At 40.7% G+C, this 23,167-nt stretch overlaps 1 protein-coding gene across 1 annotated transcript in view; it reads right to left on the reverse strand.

Moving 5' to 3' along the window:
- The window catches only part of ahr2b (aryl hydrocarbon receptor 2 beta), a 47,751-nt gene extending 24,994 nt beyond the window's left edge, over positions 1-22,757 (reverse strand). Inside the window, 2 exon segments of the mRNA NM_001123556.1 lie at positions 15,764-15,951; positions 22,173-22,757. Of these exon segments, the coding sequence (NP_001117028.1) occupies positions 15,764-15,951; positions 22,173-22,231 (247 nt within the window). The 5' untranslated portion in view covers positions 22,232-22,757.
- Between the last annotated feature and the right edge of the window lie 410 nt (positions 22,758-23,167).

The raw sequence follows: 23,167 nt of genomic DNA on the forward strand, positions 1-23,167 counted from the left end.
GATAGTGTTTGGTTGGGATGGTAGTGAGTAACAGCGGAGGAGATTAGGCTATGTCTGATAGAGTGTGAGTGGTAATGGTGGTTTATATTCCTTCAGTGACCTGCCCTTTCAGAGAAGAGAACAGAGTCAAAGAGAGGCATGTTAGGTTGTTGCATGACCTCCATGGCACACCGACAGCCATATCAGACAAAATAGAACTACTCTCCCAAAACAGGCCGCTTCTTCTTGTTGTTTATGTCATGCTTCTTTGCATTAGACATATTTTGTTTTCTTCTGAATTCTTTGCTGTTCTAGAGGAAGGGGGGGATTGGTGTCTTCTTTCCTGGCTTGTATTTTTTTTGTTGATATTTCACAATTCTTCAATGCTTTGAGAGAGATTTGAATCACAGAAAGACTAATGCATCCTCCATTTTTATCATTGCCTGAGAATTCTCTATAAAGCTCTGAAATGGTTCATAGTCTGTTGATTATAGTTTTAAATAAACAGAGTGGTCCTCTGTGGGAGACGTTAAATGTCAGCGTATAAACCATGGTAGCAGGCCAGCCTGAAGGAAGCCAACAACAACACAAAGGCAGACAATGAGAGGGTGAACGAGCACAACAGCAATGGATCTACTAAACATTTGACCACCACCTGCCTACTTCAGGTCAACCTTCCAACATAAGATGAGTAATCATAATCTATGCCCTTTTATAACATAAGTTACCCAGGCTATATTTGAATCAAATTACATTTTTTTTGTCAGCTGCAAAAAGGTTGGCATTTAGAAGGACCAATCTTTATGCATGTGTCCTGAGCAGAATGGTGTGCAGGTTCTAACGCCTAACGTTCTTATGATCCAAAATAAGGCAGAAAATGGGAGTATCGTGTCGGCAGTGGGAGCCAGATCATAAGCCGTACACCAAATTTGGTTAGTAGAAATGAAAACATCATTAAAACGACTTCCCAATGGTCGTTTGGATTCTCACGCTATACTGAAAGGCGAGCCATGGAGTGAGAGCCAACAGGCAATTGTTCAATGAAAATAAAACCTGTCACTTCAGTAAAATGGTCTTTCCTGGAGATGTTGATATTAGGTTGACAGGTGAATTACACTGGAGTTTAAAGAGAGTTTTACCCAAAACAGCTTGTCCTTCAAGAAAATAGACTGATGGTCAGTTAATCATGATTCAATAACAAACAACAAGACTTCTCCAATACAAATGCTCTTGCCTCTCCCAAGTAGAAGGCTTTTAGAAGTTTTTACCCCATTCTCAAATGATTGTGTTTTTGACGAGTGTTCTTGTTGTTTTGATACACTTTGACCTTGTTTGGGTTGGTCGGTTTGTGTCAATGTGGGTGCTTTGTGGACATTCCTAAGACATAGAAATGAACAGCGAGCGATTTGACATCAACAAAGCCGCTATAATGGCAAACAGACATACTGAGGATTTTTTCAATTAACTTGAAAAGACGCTCCATTATTTGCTTTTTTACAATGACACACAATGTGCCGCCAGGAGAATGTCCTACAAGTGTTCCAAAATATCTAACGTTACCTCATAAAGTCTCGATACAAAGCCAAGACACACATACAATATGTCGTTTTCAAATCAGTTTGGGCCATATCAGCCATTTAAAAAGGAATTTGAAAAGGAAAAACAAAGACACACACATCAAGCTTTCATAAACGGCTCTTTAAATGTAACTAGCATCCATCAAATATATTTGGTTCTGCCATTTCTCTCCCAAACCGTTTACAGGATCTTTATCAGGTCCCTAAACCTGCCCCCACTTGAGCTCTACCAGTGTTTGTTTTGACTGGGGGGAGCAGTACAGAGTAGACCTTGCTGGCTGATACTATCTGTATTGTTGCCCAGGCAAAGCCCCTCTGAAACCATGCAGTGGACTTGTTTTTGTGCTTCTATATCTGTTGTGCTTATATTCGCCAATGGCATGAGGATCAACACATTCGGTCAATCTGAGAATGAAGAAAAATGCTCCTGCGAAAATATATATATATTTTTTTGTGTATTAAATAATTGTGTGCAATGTTTTCACCAGAAAATGTACGATGGAAACGGCTGGATCCTTTCCCTAGTGTTCTACACTACTGGTCAATAGTTTTAGAACACCTACTAATTCAAGGGATTTTCTTTATTTTTACTCTTTTCTACATTGTATAATAATAGTGAAGACATCTAAACTATCAAATAACACATACGGAATCATGTAGTAAACAAAAAAGTGTTAAACAAATCAAAATATATTTTATATTTGAAATTCTTCAAATAGCCACCTTTTGCCTTGATGACCGATTTGCAAACTCTTGGCATTCTCTCAACCAGCTTCACCTGGAACACATTTTTCTAACAGTCTTGAAGGAGTTCCCACATATACTGAGCACTTGTTGGCTACTTTTCCTTCACTCTGCGGTCCGACTCATCTCAAACCATCTCAATTTGGTTGAGGTCGGGGGATTGTGGATGCCAGGTCATCTGATGCAGCACTCCATCACTCTCCTTCTTGGTGAAATAGCCCTTACACAGCCTGGAGGTGTGTTGGGTCATTGTCCTGTTGAAAACAAATGATACAGTAGTCCCACCAAGCCCAAACCAGATGGGATGGCTTATTGCTGCAGAATGCTGTGGTAGCCATGCTGGTTAAGTGTGCCTTGAATTCTAAATAAATCACAGACAGTGTCACCAGCAAAGCACCCCCACACCATAACACCTACTCCTCCATGCTTTACGGTGGGAAATACACATGCAGAGATCATCCATTCACCCACACCGCATCTCACAAAGACACGGCGGTTGGAACCAAAAATCTCCAATTTGGACTCCAGACAAAAGGACAGATTTCCACCGGTCTACTGTCCATTGCTCGTGTTTCTTTCCAAGCCAGTCTCTTCTTCTTATTGGTGTCCTTTAGTAGTGGTTTCTTTGCAGAAATTCGACCATGAAAGCCTAATTCACACAATATCCTCTGAACAGTTGATGTTGAGATGTGTCTGTTACTTGTACTCTGTGAAGCATTTATTTGGGCTGCAATTTCTGAGGCTGGTAACTCGAATGAACTTATCCTCTGCAACAGAGGTACTCTGGGTCTTCCATTCCTGTGGCGGTCCTCATAAGAGCCAGTTTCATCATAGCGCTTGATGGTTTTTGCGATTGCACTTTTAGAAACTTTCAAAGTTCTTGAAATGTTCTGTATTGACTGACCTTCATGTCTTAAAGTAATGATGGACTGTCATTTCTCTTTGCTTATTTGACCTGTTCTTGCCATAATATGGACTTGGTCTTTAACCAAATTTGTCTATCTTCTGTATACCCCACCTACCTTGTCACAACACAACTGATTGGCTCAAATGGACTAAGAAGGAAAGAAATTCCACAAATTAACTTTTAAGAAGGCAAACCAGTTATTTGAAATGCATTCCAGGTGACACCTCATGAAGCTGGTTGAGAGAATGGCAAGAGTGTGCCAAGCTGTCATCAAGGCAAAGGGTAACATTTGAAGAATCTCAAATATAAATATATTTTGAATTGTTTAACACTATTTTGGTTATTACATGATTCCATATGTGTTATTTCATAGTTTTGATGTCTTCACTATTGTTCTACAATGTAGAAAATAGTAAAAATAAAGAAAAACCCTTGAATGAGTAGGTGTTCTAAAACGTTTGACCGGTAGTGTAGGTCCATACTAAACTATTCTGTGAGATTTTCAACTTCACTCCATAACACAGTCTCTGGGAATTCAACCCGGCCGACGGAAACGGAGACAATGAACGACATCACAATGAATATCAAAGCTCTTTGAATACTTTACAGTGTGGACCATGAGACAATGCAATGTGTGATGATGCAATCTGCTATCGCCAAGTGTACAAATGACCCACTTTCCGGCGTCTATTGTTCCATCATATCAAATAAAGAATGAAAAACGTCAACAATGCAACTGAGGCCCTTTAATCACCGATTCAAAGTCGCTAAGCCCAGTTTTTAAAAGACCATGCCACGCAAGGCTAGAGTTGGCCGGGTGGGGCTGAGACAAGTGTGCAAGGTTTCAGGTGCTGCATGTCCATAACATGGAGTTGGGTCAAAGGGTGAGGGGTTACATTGGCATGTATTGTATGCCCATAAAAATGCCACTAATAGCAGTATACAAATTATGCTGCATTGGGCCAGTGCCACTATGTGTCTGTTCCTCCAGCACATGGGAAAGTAGCCTCACAGTGTCAGGGAAAAAACCTGCCCATTGAACAAATTGTTAGGCTTCATATGAAGATTTTTGATTTAGTCTAGTCTAAGTAATTTTGACTAAAATATCATCAAGTCTTAGTCACATTTTTGTAATTTCAATAATGTCTAGTTATATTCAAAATGACAAAACAGTGAGCCATTTTAGTCAACTAAATGCCCTTTCAAAGTCTCCCAGAACCTGCCGTTGAAAAACTTCCCCAAAGCATTATGCTGCCACCATCATGCTTCACCGTAGGGATGGGGCCAGGTTTCCTCCAGACATGACGCTTAGCCTTCAGGCCAAAGTTCAATCTTGGTTTCATCAGACCAGAGAATCTTGTTTCTCATGGTCTGATAGTCCATTATGTGCCTTTTAGCAAATTCCAAGCGGGCTGTCATATACCTTTTACTGAGGAGTGGCTTCCGTCTGGCCACTCTACTATAAAGGCCTGATTGGTGGAGTGCTGCAGAGATGGTTGTCCTTCTGGAAGGTTCTCCCATCTTCACAGAGGAACTCTGGAGCTCTGTCAGAGTGACCATCGGGTTCTTGGTCACCTCCCTGACCAAGGCCCTTCTCCCCCGATTGCTCAGTTTGGCCGAGCCGGCAGCCAGCTCTATGAAGAGTCTTGGTGGTTCCAAACTTCTTCTATTTACGAATGATGCAGGCCAAAGTGTTCTTGGGGACCGTCAATGCGGCAGAATTGTTTTGGTACCCTTCCCCAGATCTGTGCTTCAACACAATCCTGTCTCGGCGATCTATAGACAATTCCTTCGACCTCATGGCTTGTTTTTTGCTCTGACATGCACTGTCAACTGTGGGACCTTATACAGACAGGTGTGTGCCTTTCCAAATCATGTCCAATCAATTGAATTTGCCACAGGTGGACTCCAATCAAGTTGTAGAAACATCTCAAGGATGATAAATGGAAACAGGATGGCCCTGAGCTCAATTTCGAGTCTCATAGCAAAGGGTCTGAATACTTATGTAAATAAGATATTTCTGTTTTTTATTTTTTATTTTGAATACATTTGCAAAAATGTCTAAAAACCTGTTTTTGCTTTGTCATTATGGAGTATTGTGTGAAGATTGATGAGGATTTTAAAAATCAACATTTTTAAAATAAGGCTGTAACGTAACAAAATGTGGAACAAGTCAAGGGGTCTGAATACTTTGCAAATGCTCTGTTAATCACTGACTTCCATGTGCACAAACATACATAGCCTTGTCCTATCAACATATTTTTCTGCATAACATCCAATTATCTTCCCAACAACAGAAATATGACAAACATTAGGAACACCTGCTTCTTCCATGACATAGACTGACCTGGTGAATCCAGGTGAAAGCTATGATCCCTTAACGATGTCACCTGTTAAATCCACTTCAATCAGTGTAGATGAAGAGGAACAGACAGGTTAAAGAATGATTTTTAAGACTTGAGACAATTGAGGCATGGATTGTGTATAGTATGTATGCCATTCAGAGGCTGAATGGGCAAGACAAAATATTGAAATGCCTTTGAACAGGGTATGTAGTAGGTGTCAGGCCCAACAGTTTGAGTGTGTCAAGAACTGCAAAGCTGCCGGTTTTTCACGCTAAACAGTTTCCCGTGTGCATCAAGAATGGTCCACCACCCAACCAACTTGATACAACTGCGGGAATCATTGGAGTCAACATGGGCCAGCATCCCTGTGGAACGCTTGTAGAGTCCATGCCCCGAAGAATTGAGGCTGTTCGGAGGGCAAAAGGGGGTGCAAATCAATATTAGGAAGGTGTTCCTAATGTTTTGTACAATCAGTGTATATAAGAAAATATAAGAATTATCTGGCCATGTAAATTCCTACTTCAGCCTTGAGATAGAAGCTGTTTTCTGTCTCTTGGTCCCAGCTTTGATGCACCTGTACAGACATCGCCTTCTGGATGGTAGTGGGGTGAACAGGCAGTGGCTCGGGTGGTTGTTGTCCTTATTGTACTGTATTTTAGTCAATGCCACTCCGACATTGCTCAATCTAATTTTTATATATTTCTTAATTATTTTACTTTTAGATTCAGGTGTATTGTTGTGAGCTGTTAGATACTACTGCACTGTTGGAGCTAGGAACACAAGCATTTCGCTACACCTGCAATAACTTCAGATAAATATGTGTATGTGACCAATACAATTTAATTTGATATGATTTAGATAATGCACATTACATACAAAACAGACACACACAAACACAGAGAGAGAGAGAGAGAGAGAGAGAGAGAGAGAGAGAGAGAGAGAGAGAGAGAGAGAGAGAGAGAGAGAGAGAGAGAGAGAGAGAGTAGCACAATCACAAGATGGTGCCGCAAAGTAGTATGGGTTGTACCTCGGTCACTCGCATAATTTCCATTGTTATCAACACTCCACAGACACCACAGTGGACGTAGTGGAGTCACTAAACCTCAAGTCCAAATCGAGTCCCAATTCCCCTGTGCTCGAGTACAAGTCCAAGTCCGAGTCAACAATGGTCGAGTCACGAGTTGAGTACGAATCCCTATGGCTGAAGTCCAAGTCTCAGTGCTCGAGACCTGGTCCAAGTGCTGAAGTCTAAGTCACTGGGTCCACTTTGACTCAAAATAAAGCTATTTACACAGTCAGATATAGCGTAATGGCAAGAGGAATATAGTCAATAAATTGTTTGCTATCCCTTTTCATTTCTTTCTGTGCCACCAAATGTTTGCATATAGGCTACTGGTAATGTTACCAGGGCCATGTTCAGTTGCAAAACGTTCTTGAACGTTGCAGATAGAAGTTCAGAGAGGCATTTTTGTTCTACATAGCATATTTCTATCTGAACGTTCCAATTCGTTGCATCCTGTTGAACGTGCTTCAGGTTGTTAGCAATAGCTAGCTAATGAGGTAACATGACTGAACAAGGTGTAGCCTAAACAAATGGTTTATGCTCTGGTCTGCAAGTAGCCTAGTTTTAGAACGGCCTGCAATATGCTTTATGAATGTAAAATGTGGCCCGAAAAATGCATGATAGAAAGAAAAGAACGTAAAGTCAGTATTATAGGTCATATCTTTTGAATAGTAAGGGCTAGAATCAAGCAATCTTCTCTGAGAAAAAAAGGGAGACTTGGCTACATTGGCTACAAAACATTGCTATGAAATGCAGTGGGGAAAGTGGGAGGGTTGAGCCAGACTACAAATTCAAAGACAGACAACTTTCTATACTCAACAGAGAGAAAAACATACCTAGACTGTTGTATTAAAATTAAACTCAATGCTGCTATCGTATTTCATTTTCTAAAGCAGCTTGTGTTTCTTAACCAGGCAAAGGGTATCTAAAGCAAAGGGAAGCATAGGAGACTGTCTGCCCACACTCATCGCTTGCTCCCCTGCAGCTCACTAGCTGATGTAGGCTGTGTGTGTCGGGTGTGGCATGTCCTTCCTACTGCTGAACAGAACTGCGCTGAGATGCTGTGCTGCTAATATTAATTGTGCTTATCACTGAAAAGCTCTCAATCTCTCAAAAAACTCTTGTCCAGTACACTTAGTTGTCAGATTTAGATAATTTTTCTTTTAGTCAACTGAAATGAAAAGTCAACTGAAATAAAAAATAATTTTTGTTTAGTTAGAGTTTTTCTCAGGGTCTTTTTAGTCAGTTATATTCTCATCAATTGCCACTGGAAAATGTTTGACAAATATTTTAGTCACTATGTTTGTTGATGAAATGAACACTGACACACACAATTTACACATACTGTCACACCCTGATCTGTTTCACCTGTCTTTGTGCTTGTCTCTACCCCCCTCCAGGTGTCGCCCATCTTCTCCATTATCCCCGGGGTATTTATACCTGTGTTCTCTGTTTGTATGTTGCCAGTTCGTCTAGCGTGCTTTCCCATCTTCCTATTTCTTAAGATCTGTTTCCTAGTTTTCTCAGTTCTGACTATTCTGCCTGCCCTGACCCCGAGCCTGCCTGCTGTCTTGTACCTGCCTGACTCTGGCCTGATCACGAAACCCTAACTGTCCTCGACCTGCCCTTTGCCTGCCTTGTGTTCATAATAAATCATCTGAGAACTGTACTATCCGCCTCCTGTGTCTGCATCTGGGTCATATCCTGAGCCGTGATACATACAGATAACTGCCGAAATAAAGAAACACTTGAGTAAATGAGGGATACAAAGTATATTGAAAGCAGGTGCTTCCACACAGGTGTGTTTCCTGAGTTAATTAAGCAATTTACATCCGATCATGTTTAGGGTCATGTATAAAAATGCCCAGTTGCCCATTATTTTAAATACCATGGCTACTGTAGAAGAAGAGATCTCTGTGACTTTGAAAGAGGTGTTACAAAGGAGCATAGGGCGCCTCTTGAGCTTTATGGCAGAATGTAGATTTCCGTCTAAATAGACATTCCCAAAAGTAATTATTTTTCATGAGATGGCCATAAACAATAACTAGTAATGCTGCATAGTTCTTGAAAGGTCCGGAACTTTTTGTTAAAAATAGTTATAAATTGCTGAGGTGCACTCACTTTTGATGACACAAGCTCGAGTACATAGTACAAATATAATGAAAATATATTCAACAACTGTGGGTGAATAGGGCTTGAAATGACTGAAATGCTTTCTAAATATAGTAACAATCAAATTACAAATGACTTACTATAAGATTTCACCTTTCTTATAACTATAGAATAAATATGATCATATTTAGTGACAGTACAAATTTGGCCCCATTTCATATAACTGACGACAGAGCATTTTCTGCCAAGCATCCTCTGAGCAATGCAGAGACACCATTCTAATGTCTGCAGACTCGTTAAAACTTCAGTTTTATGCAAAAAGTGATTTTGTCCCTCTGTGACCAAGGGAAAGTGGCCGTGTTTCAATTCTATAAAATGATGTTGAGAGCTCAAAATCCTGCTGAGAGTATCACAGTGAGATGAAACCACGATTGCTGGATTTGCTCTGTCGCTCAGAGGTAGAGAAAATGTATTATTTTTCTGGATAGGCCAGAAAACCACTCAATGTCCCCTAAATAGGGTAGGGTGTGTGTGTGTGTCTCAGTCACCAGATCTCAACGCAATCTGGAACGGTGCATGAGACAGCGTTTTCCATTATCATACATTTTTGAGAGAGAGAATTTCTTATGGAAGAATGGTGTCGCATCCCTGCAATAGAGTTCCAGACACTTGGAAAATCTATGCCAAGGCGCATTGAAGCGGTTCTGGCAGGTCGTGGTAGCCCAACGCCCTATTAAGACAATTTATGTTGGTGTTTCCTTTATTTTGGCAGTTACCTGTATATTAGGACCGTATCTATTCAACTTCCTGTAAGTCAAGTGAAAGCCCAGTCTAACTGAAAGTTCAGAAACAGTATGATGTTTGTTCCTCCACTCCCACTTTGGGACAGGGATGTTTTTCCTGTTGAAAACGGACTCCCAGGAGGGAGGATAGAAGAGGAGGAGTGTGCCGGGGCCGGGGGAGAGGGGAAGGGGAAGCTATGTAACATCTCACTGAACTTTCTGAACCTTGACCTCTGACTCGTGAGTGCAGAGAGGAGAGAGGAGGGGAAGGGAGCTGTTTCATTATTTTAATTCTCCTGCCTCTCATTCCTTTCTAAATTGTAAAAAAATAGAGCAACTTAGGCATTGAGCATCAAAGAAGTGTAAACACTCAACAAACCAGCTGTGTATGAAGCATGTAAAGCTATCATTCATTGTGTATTAAAAATACCTCCTACAAGTACTTTAAAAAAAGTCAGGGCAGCTTTTCTACTCACTACCATCTGTCTGCATGATTTAGAGGTGCCAACAAAATGCCAGAGGAACAACACAACTGCGAGAGAGAGAGAGAGATTACACAGATCCACAAAGAATTTGAAAACAAATCCAATTTTGATAAACTCCCATATCTACTGGGTGAAATACCACAGTGTGCCATCACAGCAGCAAGATCTGTGACCTGTTGCCACAAGAAAAGGACAACCAGTGAAGAACAAACACCATTGTAAAATACAACCCATATTTATGTTTATTAATTATCCCTGTTGTGTACTTTAACTATTTGCACATTGTTACAACACTGTATATAGATATAATATGACATTTGAAATGTCTTTATTATTTTGGAACTTCTGTGTGTATAATGTTTCCTGTTCATTTTTATTGTTTATTATCTACTTCACTTGCTTTGGCAATGTTAACATGCTTGCCATGCCAATAAAGACCTGAAATTGAATTGAAAGAGAAAGAGAAAGAGAAAGAGAAAGAGAGAGAGAGAGAGAGAGAGAGAGAGAGAGAGAGAGAGCGAGAGAGAGAGAGAGAGAGAGAGAAAGGGCATTGCCTCCCTCACAGACACCTTTATCATTCTCCTCTTTATCCACTTTAACAGCGCGGACCAGAATCATCCTTCAATCCTTCATAGCTCACCTGTGTAATTAAACATGAATGGAACACAGTTTATGAATCACCGGATCACACGCTTATCCCACGCAAAGGTGACATAAGAATTTCTCTATGAGAGGGAATTTAAATTATATCTCGTGTGGGAGAGAAAGGGGTGAGAGGGCGCAATGATGTATGAGGAGGAGTCAACTCTCTTCAGGAACGTCATCACCTCTGGTTTGAGATGAGCAGAGCTGTGATTTGTCTTTCAACACTTTAAAACCTATCCATCCTTTAAATCAGCAAGTCTTGCACTGTACACAGACCAGGGACTTTCCAGAGCTAAATAGAGTGTGAGAAGAGAGGGATACAATTTAAATAACTAGTTCTAACAGCTCATAAATCTATGGGATGTGAGCTTGTCAATGCCTAGCCCACTACAGGACCTCATGTTGGCGCCTACGGCGGTAGAGGTTGAGGGCTGAGTTATTGAGGATTCACTGAGAATGTGAATAAAGAAGTCATTGGTTTTCTAAAGCTTAAACTGCCCATCGACACTCACCAATGGCCAGGGTTATGGTTCTGGCCAGGGTTGAGAGTGTAAGAAGACATGGAGACTGAGAGGATATGGTGGCTGTGCCAGAGGCGCCAAAATCACTGACTCAGCAATTCCTCTGCCAACACTCCGGCTTTGATGTCTGTTAACCCTCAATGGCTGCCATGTTGAGGTTGTTGGAGTTGGTTTTTTAATGATTAGGCATCTTATGAGTCACCTGACATTGCTCTGCATCATATAGAACAAAACATTTGGTATGTGACTGTCCCGATCCCAGTCAATCATTGTTAGGTAATATGGGCCAGTGGCCTACGCTTATGTAAATTCCACCACTGCTGTGCTCAAAACTCAATTTTTATCGATTAAGCCTGTGATGTTTTAAGTAGTATCCATTTAATTTTTTATTGTATAATATGTTGTGTGATTTGGGGATGTGATTCCTTGGGGGGGGTGTAAAGTAATGACTGTTGAGGATGTGCTCTTTCCCTTCTATCAGATTCCTAGCATGCCATGCATTCTTAAGTAGATTTCTCTCGCCAATGTGCCGAGAGCAGTAAAACACACCTGTCTGTTTCAGGACTCTTTCCTATCGATTATCATCACCACAACAACACAAGGTAAAAAGAGTTAAAGATTTGATGATCTGGAATTCCAATAAAAAGTTAGAGAGATGGACCACGAAGTCATGGTTCCTTTTCCGAGATACAGTACTGGCTCAAGACATATGCTGATTGGAGTATTTAGCTATAATTTATGTCTCTTTTTTATTTTGTCTCAGGAATTATGCTATCCGTGGCCTGTTTAAGTAAGTATTTTTATTGCCACGTTCCCTATCATAGCCATGACGTAACAGAGAGATTCACTGATGTATGGTATTGAAACTATACAGCATAATAAAAAAACATCCCATTATGTTGTCTACCAAGTGCATTACTGGCGACACGTTTGTTGTGTCTGCTTCGAAAGTAAAAATGGCCCCAAAGGCTTCAAACATTTAGGTGACCCAGGTTAGACAAACAGAGTGACGGGGGCAGGCTTGGGCACATTTCTACAGATGCAACAACATCTTGATTTATTCATGTCCGCGCTCTGTGGCTGTCCTGCTGCCAACCCACTAGGGGAGCGCAGACTTTCAACAGTACATAAAAATAGTCACGGAACAAGGAAATACAAGATAGCTCTTTCAGATGTGTTTACAAATGGCCCTTGTTTAGAGAAATTAGCTGGAATCAGGGCCTATCGTGCCATAGTAGGATTGTTGTGATTCTGGGAGCCAAAGGAAGGCCTAGTACTGCTGTGTATGCTGTGTTGGAGATTCTAGTTAAATTGTTGTCATGTCCTAGGTCAGCTGATGCTCTGCTAAATGCTGCAGTCAACCACACAACATTTCCTCTAGCTTTACCTCCACAAGAGTCTTGAGTTTCTTACGGCATATTTGTATTCTCCTTGGGTTACTTTTACACTGACAGAATGTACACGACACCATTTATTCACTCTGTCCTTAACTACTTTGTAATACGGAGACTGCACTGATCTTTAATGACATATAAGTTCTTAATTGTCTGTTTGCGGTGCTTGACTTGGGATGGAAGAAATGCAGGAGCTGTCTTTTTCCAAGTGAGACCATTAGATTATGTTCACCGAAATTCACAAATGACATTATGCTATAGAGATCTCTGAGTATTCACTGTTAACAGTTTACACATTTTCAATGACTTCTCCATGACTTAACCAAATTTTCATGACTATTATTATAACCTACATGAAAAAGTAAGACTTATTGACACTACAAAGCTGCTGTGTCTGATCCCATGTAGACCTACCACCTCCTGCTGTTGTGCCCTTGATCAAGGCACTTAGTCATACAGTTGTACAGTTGAAGTCGGAAGTTTACATACACTTAGGTTGGAGTTATTAAAACTAGTTTTTCAACCACTATAGTTTTGGCAAGTCGGTTAGGACATCTACTGTGTGCATGACACAAGTAATATTTCCAACAATTGTTTACAAACAGATTATTTCACTTATAATTCACTGGGTCACAAGTTTACATACACTAAGTTGACTGTGCCTTTAAACAGCTTGGAAAATACCTGAAAATGATGTTATGGCTTTAGAAGCTTCTAATAGGCTAATTGACATAATTTGAGTCAATTGGAGGTGCACCTGTGGATGTATTTCAAGGCCTACCTTCAAACTCAGTGCCTCTTTGCTTGAAATCAAGGGGAAATCAAAATAAATCAGCCAAGACATCAGAAAATAAATTGTAGACCTCCACAAGTCTGGTTCATCCTTTGGAGCAATTTCCAAACGTCTAATCGTAGCATGTTCATCTGTACAAACAATAGTACGCAAGTATAAACACCATGGGACCACGCAGCCGTCATACCGCTCAGGAAGGAGATGCGTTCTGTTTCCTAGAGATGAACGTATTTTGTGAGAAAAGTGCAAATAAATCCCAGAACAACAGCAAAGGACCTTGAGAAGATGCTGGAGGAAACAGGTACAAATGTATCTATATCCACAGGATATCGACATAATCTGAAAGGCCGCTCAGCAAGGAAGAAGCCACTGCTCCAAAACCGCCATAAAAAAGCCAGACTACGGTTTGCAATTGCACATGGGGACAAAGATCGTACTTTTTGGAGAAATGTCCTCTGGTCTGATGAAACAAAAATAGAACTGTTTGGTCATAATGACCATCGTTATGTTTGGAGGAAAAAGGGGGACGCTTGCAAGCCAAAGAACACCATCCCAACCGTGAAGCTTGGGGGTGGCAGCATCATGTTGTGGGGGTGCTTTGCTGCAGGAGGGATTGGTGCACTTCACAAAATAGATGGCTTCATGAGGAAGGTAAATTATGTGGATATATTGAAGCAACAACTCAAGACATCAGTCAGGAAGTTAATGCTTGGTCGCAAATGGGTCTTCCAAATGGACACTGACCCCAAGCATACTTCCAAAGTTGTGGCAAAATTGCTTAAAGACAACAAAGTCAAGGTATCGGAGTGGCCATCACAAAGCCCTGACCTCAAACCTATAGAGAATCTGTGGGCAGAACTGAAAAAGTGTGTGCGAGCAAGGAGGCCTACAAACCTGACTCAGTTACACTAGCTCTGTCAGGAGGAATGGGCCAAAATTCACACAACTTACTGTGGGAAGCTTGTGGAAGGCTACCTGCAACGTTTGACCCAAGTTAAACAATTTAAAGGCAATGCTACCAAATACTAATTTAGTGTATGTACACTTCTGACCCACTGGTAATGTGATGAAAGAAATAAAAGCTGAAATAAATAATTCTCTCTACTATTATTCTGACATTTCACATTCTTAAAATAAAGTGGTGACCCTAACTGACCTAAGACAGGGAATGCTTACAAGGATTAAATGTCAGGAATTGTGAAAAACTGAGTTTAAATATATTTGGCTACGGTGTATGTAAACTTCCGACTTCAACTGTAGAACTGCTCTGTTAGTCACATGTTGTCAACATATGTCCACATGGAGAGCTCCTAGGTGAGCAGGCATGGCTTTTTCAACATTACAACCAAATACTTTTGTCTTTATAAAATGATTCCCTCATTCAATAAATCTGGGATCAAATGGATAAGGTAGACTACTTCAAGCACGATATCTAACTAGGCATGTTTATATATAAAGCTTAAATATTCATGTTTCGGGGGAGATCTATGCACAGCAAGTTATTTGTCCATTAGGCTATTTTTACGTTGTGACAGTTACGTGGCTACTGTTTAATAGAGGGGAATCCCAGCTTTCCAATGGTGCAGATTTATTTAGGCTCTACAGCGCCAGTGGAAAGGCAACAACAAAATGAATGCTTAGGTAGCTATAGTTAACTAGCAACATAACTGCTACAAGTTATGTTTTGAATTGGTGATCAAGTTAGTCTGTCCGTCATTATTTTATACCTGCTGCTGTATATTTTAAATAAATACAAACATTTCGCTACACCCGCAATAACATCTGTTAAACATGTGTATGTGACAAATAAAATGTAATTTGATTTGAAATGTTGCTCTCTCTCTCCTCGGGCAACGGCCTACTCTCACAAGCACATATGCAGCACCACAGACATGTACTGAAGGGTCATTCCTATAACGGCTGATATGTCGTTTTTTTTATTGATTGATCATATTTAAAAGTGTGCCTTCATGAATTACATGAACAACAATTATGAAACTAATTGCCATGACTTTTGATGACCTTACAAACCATAATTTGACAACATGGAACAGCGCATCATGTCATTCAGGCGGGCACATTTTCAATCTGGTTCAATCTCAAACAGCCTACCGTCACTCACAGATTCACAGACTAGCTGAAAATAAACTTCAACAAAGCGGAATCAGGAAATGAATGCCTACTCTCCGTTGCTATTCAATGAAGATCCCACCTTCATTCCACTTTGATCAACCTTTTTTGCCTCGGTGTGTGAATCTGGGCCAGCGATAGGCTACTTTGCTTTTATAGAGGAGCCGGTACGCAATTCCCAAAAAATGTGAAGTGCCGGTATGGCGTTCCGGACAGCTCCGGCCCAAGTCAAGCAATGTTTGTTTGATTCATTTGGTACTTGACTGGCACTTGAGCTGACACTCACCTTTGAAGAAGCTCTTGACCTTCAGGTACCCAACGCTGAGGCGGAGCACGGAGAGTTTGTCCAGGCGAGAGCACACATCCTCAGGGAATGGTAGGAGGCCCGTCAGCCTGTCCAGCTCCCCGTTCAGCCGATCCCGGTGGCGTTTGGAAGGGTTCGACTTAACCACTTCTGGAGCAGGGGTTTTCTTGCTGAGAGGCAAAGAGACATGATCATTGTGGTTAGTTTGTTGTAAAATGCACTGTACTTCTTAATGGCCAGTGTACACATCAATCTTTAGACTGTAGCTTACCTAAAATATGTGTCTATGACATATGTTATTATAGCTAAATGTCATAAGCTTTAAATGCCTGGCAAGAGTGACATCCACTAAAACAGCTTCCTGTGATGAAATAAGAAGCATGAAGCATTTAACAATAGAAACATTTCGTAACACTGTCATAAGCAGAGGGGAACAGGAACTTTAAAAACGAAATGAACCAAGACTGACTCACTTCAGTCATCCTTGCCTGCAGGCCCTGCCAGGGCGTGGCATCCTCTGAGTTGGGGGTACGATAGGGATGTACAGTTCATAAACAATTTGTTATTTTTGAACAAATTCAAATTGTTTTTCCAAGTGACTCTTTCATTTGAATTGTTCATTTGACCTGCTGCTGGCCGTAATGAGTCCTACAGCAGGATTAACACGTGCTCCCCAGCTCAGCGGCTCCGGAGACGTGCTCCTACCAACAACTGTCTTTCACGTGCACACAGAAAATAGTTCATGCTGCAGGCCGCATAGAGAAGGAAAAGGCATATATTTAACGCATAACTGATCACATGGTGCAAAAAACGAATGCAATTAATTGATTATTGTTTGTTATCGATGGACACAGCTTTCTACCAAAACATACACAGGCTGCCTCTGCTCAACACTCGAACTTGAGAATTAACTAATCATTTGGGGGGGCTTCTGGAGTTCGCAAAACGATTTTGTTGTGCTAATCTCCCTCGCGCAGTCAAGCAATTGCATTACGCCAAGAGTCGTTCACAATCTAGTCCGTTTGCGGCCGCAATTACAACTTGTTTCAAAGGTGTCAAGAAATAATCTTATTTGTATGCCTAGCAATCAGAAATGTACATTGTTTTGAAGCACACTTTCAGAATTCTCAGTCACAAACGACAGCTCCAATAAGACCCCTATGGCGAACTAGAGTCTTGTAGAATCATGATTCTTTCAAATTTTTGGGGTCCAGCGTGCTCTGGGCATTACTGAATCAAATAAACAAATTCATGTTTTTTGGACTGAATGAGTTGAAAAGTCGGTAAAAACAGCCAAACTTCCCATCACTGGTGTATGACACACTAATAAAAACATGAACAGTATCGAAACCCAGTGAGCAATAGTGGTGCGCCGCTTACATTATTGAAACCCACTGTGCAATGTGGTACGCCACTCTTGCCCGAACGCAGGAAAGACGATGCAACTCATAAATGTGACTAATAAACATAGTGAAGCACACTGTTTTATAATGTGAGTCATCATGCATCATTAGCCTACTGAGATAGGAGTCAGACGAGACAATCGCAGCGCCTAAGGCCAGAGTGATGGCCTGCTTTAAGTAGAAAAGCATTGAACACCCTACGGTGCAGCTGCTGGCATGCATTATACAAATATCACTCCTCTCTACAGTTTATCCAAGATTAAATGTCCTGCAATGCAAAAAAAGCCTGTATAGTGGAAAAATAACAATTAACAAAGATGGACAGTTGTTAATGTCTACAAACGTTCACATCTATTTAATAATCCCAATGCAACCTTGAGGCCTTAAATTAGATTTTCTTTCTAATTTCCAGTGTGTCAAAACCGAGTATTTTTGGCCACATCAGAGGCTACTCATGGTCTTTCTTTGTTTTGTTGAGCTTATGTTCTATTTCACTTCAGGAGCAACTGTGTGATGAAGTCTTGGGACCACCATTGTTGACCACCACACATGTCATTAATTGCAAATCAGACACACATGCTCAGGCTCAAGCCAAGCATGCTGGGACTGGAAGAGAGGGAGGGAGGGAGATGACACATACCCTAAACCCAAATCATGGGAGCCAGGAGGCTACAACTCCCCTCACACCTGCTGGAGCAAAAGTGGACGACTTCAGTACACCATTAAACGTTTTCAAATGTGGGTTAAGGGTTGGGGGAGTGGCAGCTGCTATTTATCTCAAGGGCTTTGTTCTAACGGTGCCTGTAAGACATACTGTAGCAGTAAGACAATGAATTCTCAGGGGACAAAATGCATATTCACACCAACTGGAGAAAAACCATGATAAGGGGGCTATATAAGGTTTTAATCCATTTCAATACAACAGTCCAACTCAACACAAGACCCAACCCAAAGTAGTGTAGGCTAGTGAGCAGCAGGAGATAACAGCTGCTGGTCAAGTTCAACAACCACACATCTCCCCTCCTCCCAAATTCAAGGGTTCCACCTTCCTCACAGAGCTGTTTCTGCCATACTTTGTGTGACTTTCCCATTACAGAAACTGCCGATGATCATATGTCGTTTTTTTTCCCTTTTCCCTATTAAATGACCTGCAGGGAATACAGCCATAATTCAATTCCCGGCCTTAGACCCAAGCAATACCTAACCAGAAATAGAGCAAGACTGACCTCACTTTTCAAAAACGCCTGCGGAGACAAAAGCCAGTATTCAGACCCATTTTTTCCACCTTCAGTTGCAGTGCATCTTGGGACTCCATACACAGACATCACGGCAGTCATTGTTAGAGTGAGAGCAAACTAGGTTTACCTCATCTCTCTCTTCCTCTCTCATGGATAGCCTATTTAAAGTGCAAAAAGACATGGCTGAACCCAAAGACCCTTCACTCTGATTCAAAGGGATTCATGTTGCACAGAGTACATTGTAATGCAATCGGCATGCTTTTGTCTGCTCAAAGTGGGTGGTTTGGGGATCATGAAAGTATTTTGAACAGGCCGAGAATACATCCAAAAATGCGTAGGATACACCCATAACTTCAATCATGCAATCAGATCTAACAACTTTGAAACCATGGACTTATTCAGCCACATGGTGGACTGGAGTGGGCACTCACTCAAACAGCACACGACATTTAGCATAAGCGGCCACTGAAACACTCTAATGAAGGATAGCTTACTACACTACAGAAACCCTGAAGGAAAGGCTACACACACACAGAGAGCTACTTTATTTTACAATATCCACCCGCCGACATCTTCCTTCCTTGTATCTGTTCCTGAGGTGCTCTGAACATTCCTTCCACCTAAGCTCTGTTATTTGCGGATGAAAATGGATTGATCCGTTTCATCCGCTACGGCTCCACACCACCGTACCGTATGGACACCCCACTTCAAGTTGTCCTGTAGCCAGCCAGGAGGGCATCTCTCCTGGCAAGGAAACTGAGTGAGTCCCCCTCCCCACAAACCCCCAGGGAGCTGCAGTCTGATCAGCTGATCCCTACCACTAGAAAGACTGAGGGCTGCTGCCTATACGAAAAAGAAAGACTGGCTATGAAGGCTGGTATCACCATGGTATTACCATCCTTGTTACTCTGTTCAAAGAAACTGTTTCTTGTCTCGAACTAAAACCCATTCCCCAGATCAGTGGGGGCAACATAAAAGAGACAGTGTAGCGTTATTAAGCATTATTTAAGGTTGAAAGTAGAGTGTGTTTTTTCTCTCTCCACATAAACAACAGTAGCACACTCAGGTACATTACTAAACTACAAGTTTGTTAAAATATGTCTTTGGTCTGACATGTAGGCTGCAGTTAGAACTAACAGGTCCTAGTGAATTTCTGTTGTGGCCTAAGTTCAGCTGAGAACAGTGACTTGATGTATACAGTTGAGGCTGTTGTGGAGGCCTCCCTGTACATATGAGACAACCATAGAACAATAAGCCACTATGCTGTTGTGCAGAAGATTTGATTTGGCTTTCTGCCTCATCTCTATCAGCTAGACTGTGTGTACACACACACACACACACACACCTACCTTTCCCCCATTGTTAGTTAGTAGAGACATACTAATCCCCCTACCTCGCTGTTGGCCAACAATAATGTTGACACCAGCGGAACATGGTAAGCACTCTCATAATAAGCTTTTTGTCACGTTCTGAAACGGATTAACAACTGTAACACCATAGAAATCATTGGAAATCTACTTATGAACTGCCACAAAATTAAACATTCAATAATACATTTTATCTTAATCATCTGTAACTCTCACACACTCACAAACATACACAAACACACACACGCTACTTAAGCTACCATGCAAACACAGAAACACACACACACACACACACACACACACACACACACACACACACACACACACACCACTTTCCCACTATTTTTTCCACAGAGACTTTAATAACCTTTAGGAAATAATTAAGTCATATTGTCACACAGTGGGCTCTGGGAGTAATCACAACCTGATGTAGAAATGTCTCAGATATACTGTATATGTTAAACACTTTAATTCAGGTTGGCAACTTAACTATGCAATTACAATAGTACTAATGTGTAAGTTGTCCATGTACTTTTTAATTGTACATTTTAGAGGCCTAACAGAACAATCTGTAATTTATATGGAAAGAATAGCAAGTTACTAAAAATATAATATTGGATATCTTTACTGTAATGCACATATTTGGTCTAACATGATTAGGCCTATAACCACTTGTAGAATGCTTTAACTTACTGAAAACACGTGGGCAGAAACTTATGAAAGCATGCCATAGGCCTATGAGCAAAGGTGAGAGAAAAAAAAGAGAGATTCAGATGGACAGAACCCTTTTGGAATGCTACTATGCAGTGACCACAGCCTTTTACAGTCAGACTCATGGTGCCATTGTGCTGCAAAACCCAGATGGCTGTCCAGGAAACCTTAGGCCTCTCTGAACAGCCCCACATCTTCACAAAGGCAGAGACATAAGTCTGCACAGGCACAGGTCTAAAGTTACTTATTTTTTGTTGGGATTTATACTGGGAAAGGGAAAATTTGAAAAAACTGTATATGATTTCACTTACATGGAGAACATAGACGTTTAACAGACACAAGCACACACGCACACATAGCTGTAACACATTCCATCAAATCTCAAGGTTGTTTATGGTGAACACCAATTTTGTCTGGTTGTTTGACAAATCCTACATGTCATGCCTAAAGAAAATGTATTTAGAATGCATAAAAAGAACTGCATGAAGATGGTAATGAACTAATATTAACCTGGTTAAATCAACGTTTTTACATTTAATTCTTAGGATATATTATAGTAAGCAAATACGTATCTAGGTGTTATTAATTATTCATGCATGTGAAACATTCTCAATACTTTATTGGAATCATAAAAAAAGGGGAAACAGTGGAAAAGTCATGTCATAGCATACTAGTAGCCTACAACAAATACAAACATATTGCACCGCTTTAGTTTTCCATGAAGGAAAACTTTTTTCTCTCCTTCCAGCCAAGCTATTAGTAAATCTCACTTAGTCGCGAAAAACTGCATTATAAAACATACGTTTCTTTTGTAACTGGGTTGTGTAATAACAGCGCGTGTCAAAAGATATGCTTAAGCGAAAAAAGTAGGAAAGACACAGAAGTGTTTTCGCATAATGAGAAGAAACCGTATCAGATTACAATAACATACTTCCGGCCAGCGATCATCCCGCGCACCCCGCCCTCCTTTAAGCATCGCGTGAGAGCGCAGCCGACTCTCAAACTTGATTGTGATTAATACAAGAGAACTATTTCCATGCCAGACCAAAACTATACACGATGAGAGATTCTTAAGGTGACCCGGTGAAAACTAAATGGAGGCACAAGAACTTCTGGTCAGGCACAAATTTACAGCAACACATCAACACAACACACATGCACTATTACTAGCTGTGTGTGCGTAAACGTGAGACTTTGTCCACTGTCTGTGTAGAAAGAAAGCCAGTTACCCCAGAAGATAGACTAGAAAACTAGCAATAGACCAACACTAATAACCATTTATGAAGAAAATAATCAAACAGCACGAAGTAAATGATTATATTTAGCTGCATGGATAAATATGCAATGTATAGCCTAAACATATTAATTATATCTCACCTGGCTATTGGATACGATATTGAATTGACTGTTACTGAAATTACATCGAACGAGAGTTAAATAACTCACTTGACATTATAATGTATGTAATGCACACATTGTATGTGCATTAGCATATTCTTGAGAAATTGCATTATAAAATGTCAATATATTTGATATATATGGTCGGGAAAAGACATGTAGCAAATGTTATAATCATGCACGATTCTGTACACTATCTAGCTCATGCTAGACCTAAATCAGACTTCCCAAAATATTTATTGTCAAGTCAAACAGGTTTAAATGACATCCTTACATTTTCTGAACGGGCTTCTTCCGCTTTTTGACAGCATAGACTCCAGCGTTACTCAACATGGTGACGCTTCTGCTGTAAATCGGCTATAAAATGTTCAAAAACACCAACAAAATAACATTCACTGTCTTCCTCACAGACAGTTCTCAAATAACAAGGGAAGTTAATATCCAGACATCAGTGAATCCCTTCAAAGATAATTTGTTCTTAACTGACTTGCCTAGTTAAATAAAGGTAAAAAAAATTAAAAAAAATAAATAAAAAACGTTTAAAAATAGAGAGGTCTCTTTGTAACGCAGATCTCCCGCAACGCGACGTAGACAGTCCCAGGCGGTCAAAATCGACCGTGTTAGATGCGCGGTGAAAATCCAGAAGTGTTTGGGGGATTAAGCAAGTTCAGGAAAATTCCCCTAAATGAATAGCCTAATATGTGCGTGACCCTGTTCTTTTTCCGTGAGAAGTCCAGTCTCTCCAGACCCCCAAACAAACAATAAAATAGTTATTCTAAAGGGGTAGATTTTGCCGTAGCCCAATCCAACCCCTTGAACAGTTTCGGAGCTGCTCCTTTACAGCAGGTAAAATTGGCCTATCGTTTTTGGCATGGGGCGTTGTCAGGAAATCATACACGGACAGTCAGAGCACTTTTAAGGTGGACCAGAATAGAAGTGGAGAGCCGAGAGCAGTAGAAACAGCGCAAAGCACCCCCAACGTTTGTCGCGTGCATTAAATCGATTATAAACACATTCATTTTCATTTGGAAGTCATTAGCAGTAGAATCAGTTAAACATTTACATTTTCAAGTAATGTTATTAAATAATTTTAGTAACTACAGAGTTATAACAACTTTCAATATGACATGGACAAATAATATAACCATGTAGGCCAATGCTTGTCCTCTAACATGCTGACCACACAAAATACATTTACACATACATGTTATTCAATGAGTTCATCCACACTGCTCAAGTCAGGGAGCATCTGGGTAGCCAGGCACTAAA

This window comes from Salmo salar, chromosome ssa25 (assembly GCF_905237065.1).
Source record: "Salmo salar chromosome ssa25, Ssal_v3.1, whole genome shotgun sequence".
NCBI lineage: Eukaryota > Metazoa > Chordata > Actinopteri > Salmoniformes > Salmonidae > Salmo > Salmo salar.